Raw genomic sequence first — 11,453 nt, forward strand, 5'->3', positions numbered from 1 at the left:
CAGAGCCCTGTCTGAACTCTCAGGTCCCATTAAATGTTGAGTCCACCCTGGAAGGACTTTACCTGCCTCACTCACAGCTTGTGTGGCTCAAGGATCACCTGGTGTTTGTTAGCACCTTGCAGGAGTCCTGGTGCTCTGCTTTCTTGCCCTACACCTTTTTCCAGGTTGCTGAGCACTACTGCAACCTGAGCGTTGCAGCACAGGGTTGCAATGTGGTTGTGTATATGGATGGGAAGAGCTGATGCAAGAATCTGACAGTATTCTCAACTCTCTCTGACCAGAACTATAAATCTTTCGCAGTCAAAGCTAACGGATCAGTTGAGAAGGAACTGCCTAGTTCAGGGTGTGCATCAGAGGCCAAGAGAAGTGCACACAGAAGATACTGTAGTTCAGTCAGTGCTGTTGCTTTGATTTTCAGTGCCTCTCATTGATTTATGAAGCTCTTTCCCCGTTTCTTTTTTGTTGTTTTGTTTTTCCATTGAACTGTTCCAATAAAGTGCTCAAAACCCCCACATTTAGTAAATGAACCCTTTTTCCGAGGTAAAAATTGAATTACAAGTGAATCACTTGTCGTTTTTATGTGCATACTCTGAATCCAAGTGATATCTACAACTGTCAATTAATCATGTTATTTCCTTTAATCAATTAGCCTATCATAATTGAGTGAAGTGTGTGCATGCTAAATGGCAAATGGGTATCTGAGGAAGGAACACAATGGCAGCAGTGCCCTGGGAAGCTTGTTTCATTTATATAAATGAATAAATACAAATGCCGATGACTTCATGGGCTGAATATTAACACAGGTAATTACATTCGTTTATTCTGGCAAGCAGCAGCATGCCAGGCACTGGCCCTGGGAGGCTGCACAAACCAAGCCTTGCTGTGATGCCTGTGCTGCATGAAGACATCTTGGCCTTTGATTTATTTCTGCAGAAAGGGGGGAGGGAGAGGCACAGAGGCAGTCAGACAAGAAAGATAACGTGAGAGATGCAGACAAGAATTTCCTCCTTCTGAGTGTGTTAATATGTAGAACAGGAGGACAGCACACAGGCTAGCCTAGCACAGGGCTTTGACATTGGAGCTGAGGCTAATGAGGCTCCTTTTGCCTGAAGGGCAAGGTGATGTGCAACTTGTTCCCACCCTCTAGCTAGCACTTATGTTCCACTAAGGAGTCTCCACGGGGAGCCAGGACAAAGGAGTTCACACATCCTCTACTTGTGGAACTAATATGGTTAAAGAAGTTAGCACTGGCATGAGATTTGCTCATCCCTCTAGGCGTTCCCTTCACTCTTTCACTAGTTGCCTTTTGGACTTGCTGTGGGACTGAGACAGGACAAACTGCAGCCCCTGCACTCTGGTTGCCAGAGTCAAATAAATATTTAGAGGGCAGTGGTCTGTAGCAGACTATGTGGCAATCAGCAAAATAATTGGCTGCTACAGGAAAACGGAGGGCTTGTTGAGCAGTGCTGTGCCAGCAGCACTTTGATTAGTATTGCCAGCACACACTTGAACAGATGCACATATGGTTGCCTGGCTAAAGAGACAGACAAATCAGCTTTCGTTCCCCCTCCCTTTCAGCTCCCAAGAGCAGTATTAACCACAGGACACACCACACAAACCTCAGTGTAACGCACTGACCTCACAGAAAAACCTTAGTATGGCTGTGCTCAGCAGCACAAGAAAGGGAACATGTAGAATAGTCTGAAGTCACTTCTAAAAATCAAGCCCATTACTTCTGGGAAAGGGAACCAAGACTCCACCAGGCTTTAAACATTGGCTGCATTTTCTATCGTAGTGGCCTTGGAATCACACGGGCAGCACAAGGAACAATCCACATGGAGCAAAGGAAAACTCTTTTCTTGCTCAATAGCAAAGACCCCAAACAATCGTTACAGCAAACTCTTCTTCAGCATATTCCATTTTGATACAAGCCAAATATTTATATCATAAGCCTTGACAGACATGTAATACAACTCACACAGAGCTATTGCTGCACAAGCCCTGAAGAGCCCGTTTGCAGTCCCTGGACCACGATATGAATCTGAAGGAAAGAAAGAACACACCTTGCAAAATGAAGGGAGAGGACAGAACCCTGTCCTTCTCAGCCTTAGCTTGCATCCAGTGAGCCTGGTGAATTCACAAGCATTCACCACACAAATTATTATGATTATGCAAAAGTTTTCAGAATATCAGCATAATAAAACTGTCAGACCCAAGATGAAAATAATTCAACAAAACACCAATAGTAACTATAGGAAGACACTGAATATTTATTTGATTTACCATTAACTCTAGTGACAAGTCAGACAAGCGTTCTAATTGCATCCATGAATAAGCTGCTCAGAATGGCTCCAGATCTGCAAGGAAATAATCCTTTGTGTATGGATCCTAATGCACAGAGAAGCTTTTTAAGAATAATCAAGTTTAGCAAAAAGTTGTACATGTAGTCATTACTGCTCATCCACAGTATTAGTAGGTCAGGTACTCAAATATGTGTAACTTCACAGAATTCAGAACGAACACTTTTCCAAATAAGAGGCATGGACACAGAAGACTGCCTGTAGCAGCAGAACAAAGTTGCAAAAAAATACCCTTGTTGGACAAATATCTACCTCAAAACAAGCCAGTCTGCATTCCCAGGGACTCTCCACAAATCAATGAAGTCTGATGAATGGTTGCTCCTCTGTGGGGCTATACAGAGCAGGATCCCATCCAGACAGTGCTGCAGCCCTGCTGGAGCCCACCCAGCTTTCCTTCTGCAAGCCCTGTGTCACACAAATCCTCTCCAGTTCTGAGCCAGGAGCAGCAAGCAGCCATCCCAAGAGAGGAGGTAGCTAACACAGAGTCTCCATGCATTAATGACATGCTTTTGCATTAAAGCCCTCTTTCAAACAAAAATCACAAAGTGAAGCTACAAGGCAGGAACCACAAGCTAAAAAGCTCCTCTTCTTTACAACTTTAAGCGAGAAAGAAAGATGCTTCAGGAAGCCTTGAGCAGAGCCTGCTGTGGGAATCCCAGCCATTGATTTCACCTTCTTTTGCCTCATACATACAGTAAACGAACTTGCAACTTTGATATTTTTTTCAGAGCAAACCTTAAAGAATCTTATTTACAATCTGTAATGACCTCAAGGCTCTGCTAGTAAATACTTTTATAAATCTCTATATTGTAGCAGGGAAAGCAAGTCCCTCATTCACCTCTTTTAAACAAAAACAGCTGTCCACTACATACTGTGAGTACAACAGTGCTCCCCAGCAAACATTTACCGCTGACAGCGTACCTGTAGGCTGACAGCCAGAGGTGGAGGAAGCAGTATCCCAGTCCCCTCTTGCAAACTGAGCTTGTAGTAAAAACTTAGATAAACTTGGAGGTGTATTGGTGGGGATTCTCAATTATATTAACTATCCTCTGCTGCTGTAGTCTTCTTCAAGTTAAACAAACCCAACTAGCATTTCTAGCATATGGACCCTCCCCACAGATCAGCCTGTAAAAGCCCAGCCACACAGGTGTTTCCCATTGCAGCAGCTACAACCTAGACTCCAGCATTTTAGAGTTCTGAGCAAGAAAAGAGGAAAAAAAATAAAAGTAGCATCAATATGGCTGAGTCTCACCTCTCTCCATGTAAAACACCTGGTACGGTAAGGAGAAAAGCATTAGAGGCACTGCACAAGCATTTTAAATTCAAAATTTCAGGAAGAAATCTGCTGCTTTGTTCTCTTAACAGCCAGAAATTCCCTTTGAAGAGCATTAGAATCCAGCATCAAAATTCAATATTACCAAATGCAAAGAGCTTTGAACAACTACTGAGCAATTTTTTTTACTGTGATGCTTAATTACCCCCTACAGGCCCCAGACCCTCTCCCTATTGCTTCAGTCTGCAGGCTCCACAACAGCTATGGAGCAAATAGCAATTACACATTTATTCCAGCCACATTAATGTAACCTGAGTGGATTCTGTCACTGCATAAATTCTTGCTGCCTAGCAGCAAAATGTAAAGGACAGTCTGAATTAGTAATAGGCTCCTTACTCGCTGCTGCCTCTCACATAAGCATGGCCAATAACAATGCAAGACAGAGTCATACTTTATTAACATACATGAATTTCAACCATGATTCCATTCTCATGTATTAGAAAGTAAGTTCTGGACAGCTTTCTTTGCACACATAGTTTGTTGACAGTTTCTCTGGTAAGGTAGGGCAGCTGCACAGCAATATTTAACTCATTTGTTCTGGTGAAGAGGCAGCAAGAGAGCCCCAGCACAGCTTGTAGTTAGTCCTTTTTCACCCTGGTCATAAAACACTAAGTCAATTGTCTCACCCTCAAGTTGTCTTGAAAACCTCATATACAGTGAACCATCACTCCAATGCACCTAGGCTCCTATCAATTCATAGCCTGAGCTTGATGTCAAGAACGCAGATTTTGCCTCTACATGTCCCTCTGCATGAGGCTGGATTTCAGACATTTTGTAAATGTCTGATTTGTTCTGCTCTTACGTGAATAAGGGAGACACTTGCCAAAATCAATTTTAACGCTGCAACATTTATAAACATATTTTATGTAAGATTAAAAAATAATCTAATACTATTCAAGAACCAAATGATGATCTCAACTTATCTGTAAGTTTTTTTTTTTGTTTTTTTTTTTTTTTTTTTTTTGTTTTGTTTTGTTTTTTTTAAACAACTTCATGAAACAGGTTCTGAAGGTACAGAACTATTTATGAAGTTGAACTGCTTGGAAACAAAGAAGCAACATATTTTCTTCCATAAAAAGCAATATATCTTCTTTGCAGTCTCATTCTGCAGACAGGGACTACTAGAAACAGATTCTTACAGAGCTTATTGTAAGTCACTAGGATAAAGTGCCTCTATTTATCATTTCTTCCTTGTTGCCACATACACTCAGAAGAGCAACAGAACAATGGCATAGGCTTGCTGTTTTAAGAATTGGTTTGTAATAGGAATCAAGTACAAGTTGTATAGCCCACTTGTGTGATCACATAGTTTAAACTGTTATCAAAGTGTCCTACAACAGGAGTGCTGTTTATAGTTTTCATAACGGCTGTAGTCCACAGCCTAAGATTATTCATGTACTGGTAACCACAAAATAGTGTTTCTTCATATTGAAATACACATATCCTTATTCAGGGTACGTATTTAGGCAAAATGAAGATATGAAGATTATTCAGGAATGCAAGTATATTTTAATTCAACCTAAGCCCAGTATTACTCTTGTAAATAAGTATGCCTCCAGGATGTCCTTAAATACATAGACAGGAACTGGCTGGGATGGTAAATAATGCATTGCTGTTTCTCTGAGGAGGCCATATTCTAGATTCATTCCCCCCCCCCCCCCATTTAGGTTCTAACCTTTTTGATTTACTTTACATGAATTTTAAAGGACTATTTTGAGATTAGAAATGTTAATCTTTAAAGAACAAGAAGGCAACAAAGGTGGTAATTTATACAGTGATGTTACTTAAGTATTTTCATTGTTAATAAATATGTACTTATTAACTCTGAAAAAGACTACTACAAGCACATAATCTCTGCTTGTTGCTTAGAAATCCATAGTTCTTAATACTTGAGTAATTGTGCAACAGAAAAAGAACTGCAGATCAGTCTCAGGACACAAGGTAAGTGTCCAACTCCTGACACTCAAAGCAAGCAACGCTGTCTAACACCCACTCTCGAGTCACCACGGCAACATTGTTCTTTTGCTGGATTGCTGCAAGACAAAAACAAAGGATAAAACAATTATAAATTATGCAAATTTAAAGCGAGCTTACTGATATCTTCCACAGTGAACTATATGCTTTGACACCTTAAGAGCCTTGATAAAAAACAAGATTCTAAAAACAACAATGTGACACTACTATTCCTTTTAACAGTGCAGGCTGTATTGCTGCTCCATACAGAATAGAAGCTCGGCAAGTGGCCTGGCAGGAAGTTTGGAACAACACAGGATAAACATTAAAAATCAGAGACTGCAGTCCTCATTATCCTTGAATTTAGGACCTAGTGACAGAGGCTCTGTTCCTGTCTACTCAGGTATACGGACCACATGATCTCCGTAAGAGAAGCAACAGAAAAATTAATGAGGTGTTCCCATCCTGTTACTGTTTCAGGGTCTTGATTTTCTCTTTTGCCAGTACCATTGAAACAGTTGTTGTATTTGCAACATTACTTTCCTGCTCCATTGTTTTATTGCTCACTAGCTTCCATTCATCCCACAACTCCCACCATCCCATTTTAAAAGTGAAGTCTGAAACACTTGCACTTTCAAAAATCTCATGGCTGCTTCTTGGAAAAGCCTCTTCACTCCAGATATCAGTTAGTGCTTGGTAACTGTATAACCAAGATGTTATAATTGCAATATAATCAAAAGAGTAAGGCAAAGTGTATAACCAAGATGTTATAATTGCAATATAATCAAAAGAGTAAGGCAAAGCAAACAGGGATCACAAAAGAGAATAAGTAGAAGAGCTTACCCTTGGGTTGAGCTCACTAGAAGATATCAAAGAGGAGGATCTCCAGAAGAGAGATCCTTCCCCTCTGGTAGCCAGCTCTTAAATAGGTCCAGGAGGGGTGGAGCCTGGCTCCACCCCTTCTGGTAGCACAGGTGAATTGCCTTCACCTGTGCTCCTCTGGCTGACTCATGGCTCATCTCAGGTGATCAATCAGAGGTTCAGGCCGTGACTCAGCAGTTGCCATACAGTAACTGTATATTCTTTCCGGACCAAGAGAATGTTGTCCCATCCAAGACTTTCTACTAGATCTTACTAATCTTCTAATAACAAGCTTTTCCACCTTTCATGAGCTTTTAGCAGTCAGAATGGTTTCCATAAAGTCAATAACAAGCAGGACAACCAAGCCTACAGCATACATACAACAGAATCACATTTACATATTGTTACAACAAGCTATGAGACTGTCTGACATAACCACCTTATAAGACTGATTCTTGAAATAACATAGCTTACCTCTGCCTTCACAAGTAGTAGTGTTTTATTTCCATTCCTCTACAAACCTCTCTGATATTTAACTATTAAAAACTCTGAGGTGATACTGAGACACTCAACGTGTACCATGAAACAATCCATGACAAGTAGTTTTACCTTCATAGCTTGTGCCTTCCATCCAAGCATCTGGCTGCACAACAACAACAGCAGTAGAATTCTAGGATTTCAAGATAAGAAAATAAAAATGCTACTGTTATCTATCTGTTTTTAAATGACTCTCTCACCTGTCATCGGTGAGTGGCAGAGTGATAACTGGGCTGACTCTGCTTCATCACCTGAGTGGACTTCAAGAGGTGGTGGAAAGAGAACATAAGTTTTTTTTCCCCTTCATTATTTTTCTCCAAGAATGCTGTGCCTAAGGTTAAGGAACTAAAGTTTCACTTTCCAGTGCAAGAAGCTTCAGTGTGGATTTCCATAGAGATTAGTTATCTGGCCAGCACAGAATACTTGGATTCATCTTTGACAAACCCATGAAGACCACTTAACCGTTCAACATGTACATTAATTAACATGGTGAATGGTCTGTAACTAAGCACAACATTCCTTTAACACTTACTACTTTGTGCGTGAACAGATGAAGTTGTTTCACTACAGAGGCACCACAAAGCTCCACTATCCACTCTAAATGTCCTGGAAGAGGAAAAACAAAGCAAAACAAAACAACAAAAGATAGATAAACTGTCTTAATACAGTGCTCTACTAAAAGCGAGATAAGAGGCCTGTTTTGAAGTACAGGAGAACCACCTGAGCATTTTCCTGATGCACCTGCTGGGGATTCCCAAAATGAGGGGAACATTGTTTCTGTTCTATCTATATCCTGAGTAAGTGCTTTGGAATTATCAGGATAAAGGAAGAACAAGAGTATCCAAGAGGTCAAACGTAAAACTCAGTGAATGCAGAAAGTCTTCCTTCACATTTTTATATTTTAAATAAATATTTCAATAATGAGATTTTCAGTTTCACCAAAACTACATACCTGCAGTCATATCAGTGAAAGGTCCATAGCAGCAGATCTCGAAGTCTTTAAAGATCTGAAAAACAAGGAATGTGTTAATAGAATACACATACAATATATTTACAGGACAACACTTATACCGTGCTTGTTTCACTGCACGTCCAGAACTGGTTAAAGATCCAGGCACTGTTTCACAAAGCTTAACTGAAGATTTTTTCGTGAAATTCTTTTGTTTTGCACATTATAAAACAAACAAACAAAAAAAAACAAAAACAAAAAAGTCAAGCTTGTGCTGTTGTATACTAATTTTATAAAAAGATATCATCCACTCTAAGCGCAGAAGGTCACTTTCATACATGAAAGGTGAGCTCTACCAGTGGCATTGAAAATACATTCTACTTGTACAGCTCCATATATAAGGAACTGGAAAACGTTACAGATAGGCAGGCTGCAACATACCTTGAACAGTCATGGCCAGATAGGATTTTCTTTCCTGATATGCTCATACCTTTTCAGTGAGAGATTGCCTAGCCCTCTTAGGACCCTGGTGGTTTCTGCCATTGATTACATCTCCTTTAACTTCAAAGTTCTCCTGGAACATAACATAAGCAAGCAACTTTATGTCAGAGACTGAGAAGGCTTTCCTGGTCAGAGTTCTGGGTAGAACAGGAGAAAGTTAAAATTGCAGAACTGGAAATTTTTACTTTTCTTCATATACTTGATTCTAAGTGTTTTCAAGAAAGAATAATAGATAGCAGTAATGGAACTTCTGCAGCATCCTACAATTACTAAAGAATCATATATGATATCAGTCAAATGATACAGAAATACAGCAAACAGTATAGAAACAACAAATTCCAAAACTAAAGTTTATCAGGAAAGTCTCATTTGATTAAAAAAAAAAAAAAAAGAAAAATGAAGGATCTATACTGATTGCTATCTGCACATATTTAAACTTCAACACCTATTTTATTTCAAGGCATTCACTTAGCATATAGATTAACAACAAATACAGTGCAGTATTTGATAATTTCAGGCCTATACCTGACTCTATAATAAACTATTTTCCACTCCAGTCTTCTCCAGAACTTCCGCGTAGCCTATTCTAACAGATTGAGGAATAGATGTCTATTTTAACTTGAAAACAACAAACAAAAAATCCCACAATTGATTTCATTATAATTGTAGGGTCTTCCCATTGCTCAAAGCAACGTGAAAATTTGTGACAAGGTTAACAGCGCTCAGTCATTTATGCAGCAACTTCCCCTTTCTTCCCAGGCAGAGAAGGATTTTGATATCCCTTTTGGCTGAGATATTTCTGAGTGTATGGATTTCAGTTCAGAAAGGGGGCATTTCTGCTTGTTAAATATACATAAAATCTGTATTGTGTCATTAATCCAACATTCCCCAAAAATCTGTACTTGAAGAATAAAAAAAAAAAAATCCAATCACTACCCAGAAACACACACACAAAAAAATCCCCTTAAATGGTACCGTAACAAATACGCAGTTTCTTCTAGGAAATGTACTAAATACCGGAACAAGTTTTCAGTAATCGCCTTCTACAAAGTTTAATGAAAGATTTATAAAGGCACATCTATAGCTATGTATAGCTATTAGTTTGGGCAGACAGTAGATCTTTTCCTCCATTCTGTAATCCATCAATAGGAACGCTTATTAAAAAAAGTGCCTATAAGCTGTTCCAAAAATAATAGAGACCCATTATGTATTCAGCAACACTGAATACCTATAATTAAAATACGACTTCTGGTAAAACTAGAATTTCAGTTTTCACAGCTGAGTTTTCATGTATTAAATGCCTAGGCAACATTTGAGATTACCAATTGCTTCAATGTAAAAACATAATTTACATACCTGACATTTCACTCAAATTAAAAACAAACAAAAAAAACCTTACCTCATCCAGTATCCTGCCTTCTTTAAAAGACTGAATTATCCCTAAATAAAAAAGATCAGAACAGAATCATTTTATCCAGCAAAATTTGATACCAAGCAACTCAGATTTAAATTAAGAGGGAGAAAAGGCCATTGGCAGGGAAAAGAAGAATCCAAAGTGGCTATTTAAGAGAAGAAAACGAAACATTCAGAAGAGAAAGAAGCTTGATCTTACTGTTGTGTTGTTTTGAATATGCTAACACATTTAAGATAGGAAAAGATATACATATGTTTTACTTGGAACAACAGGAGAGTACATTTGTAGTAGAAGGGCAGAGACTACTTTTCTTCAAAATAACTTATACTCACACTGGTAACTAACTACCCATTTTCTTCCTGCGATACCCAGGAAATACTTCAATGTCCGTTCACATACCAGCTCCTCATCTGCAGAGCAAAAAAGAGCAAAGCAATCTTTCAGTTTTGCCACAAGTGAAAAGCACTTCAGATAGTTTGTACCTAAAAGCAAAATAATCTTGCTAAGCAAGGCAAGGGAAGTAGCAAGACTACAGACCAGAAAGGCTCAGAAGTTCTAGCACCTTTTTTAGCTAATCAGTACAGATGAAAGGCAAAGAAACGCACAAATACTGCCACAACACAGGATACTAACTGAGGATTCAGTGCCTTACATTAGAATAAACATTTATATGGCTAGCTGTCTAGGCTCCTCTTCTGCTCTACTGAGACTGGTACAACTTTCAGAAGGCAGTTCATCCCATCTGTATTTGTACAAAGGCAGAACAATGTTGCTCTCCTAAACCATGCGGTCATGCTATTTATGATACGTGGAGAAAAGACACAAAAATAATTCCATTTATGAAGAATAACAGGACTTTCTGGCTCCCTTTTTATGTTAGTTTTTGAGAGCAGTAATGGCTCGCTCAAGTGAGTTTGCATCCAAACATGAGCCATCCAGAAGTGCTTCTATAACAGAATATAGCATGCCCGCATTCAGATTGTGCTCAAAATATTTTTTTTTGGCAAGTTTTTAAAAGCACACAAAGAAACAAACCACTCCTTCACTGATTCTGTGAATTATAGATTTGTATACCCAAAAGTAAATACACAAAAAATCATCTCCCTTAACTTATTTAAATTTATTGCCAAACCAGCTTCTTGTTGGTTAGTTGTTAGTCTAGCTTTTTTACTTGTGTAAATATGGGGTTTATTCACATCACTCCCAACAAACCTGTTTTCATTATGACATGGGTCGTTCCATCAGTAATGTGATTAGAGAAAGTGCTCTGAGTTTTTCTGGCAAACTTCTGGACCATCAACTGAAAAGTAGTTAGAAAATGAACAGCTAGCAAAACATGTTAAAAAAAAAAACCAAACAATTCCAGTTCAAGGGAAAATAAAGTAGCTACTTAAAGTTCATGTTTTTTATTTGTGTTGGCACACATTTAACAAATATAAATACATTCTAATACACATTTAAAAAGCATCAAAGTTACCTTCTCCTTATATAAAGCTGCTATGCACACTATTAGCTTAAACCCTGCAAAAGCAGCTACCTTCCCCC

General features: G+C 38.9%; 1 protein-coding gene across 1 annotated transcript; it reads right to left on the minus strand.

Moving 5' to 3' along the window:
* Window positions 1–4,771: 4,771 nt before the first annotated feature.
* Window positions 4,772–11,208, minus strand: BRCA1 (BRCA1 DNA repair associated; the record flags this gene model as incomplete). Its single annotated transcript, XM_042887896.1, has 8 exons — window positions 4,772–5,726; window positions 7,117–7,177; window positions 7,577–7,650; window positions 7,997–8,051; window positions 8,484–8,567; window positions 9,894–9,934; window positions 10,241–10,318; window positions 11,121–11,208. Coding segments are annotated over 8 exons (585 nt in total), but the record flags the coding sequence as incomplete, so codon positions are not given.
* Between the last annotated feature and the right edge of the window lie 245 nt (window positions 11,209–11,453).

The sequence above is a fragment of the Lagopus leucura genome, unplaced genomic scaffold (assembly GCF_019238085.1).
Source record: "Lagopus leucura isolate 7727_CA_CO unplaced genomic scaffold, USGS_WTPT01 Super-Scaffold_100126, whole genome shotgun sequence".
NCBI lineage: Eukaryota > Metazoa > Chordata > Aves > Galliformes > Phasianidae > Lagopus > Lagopus leucura.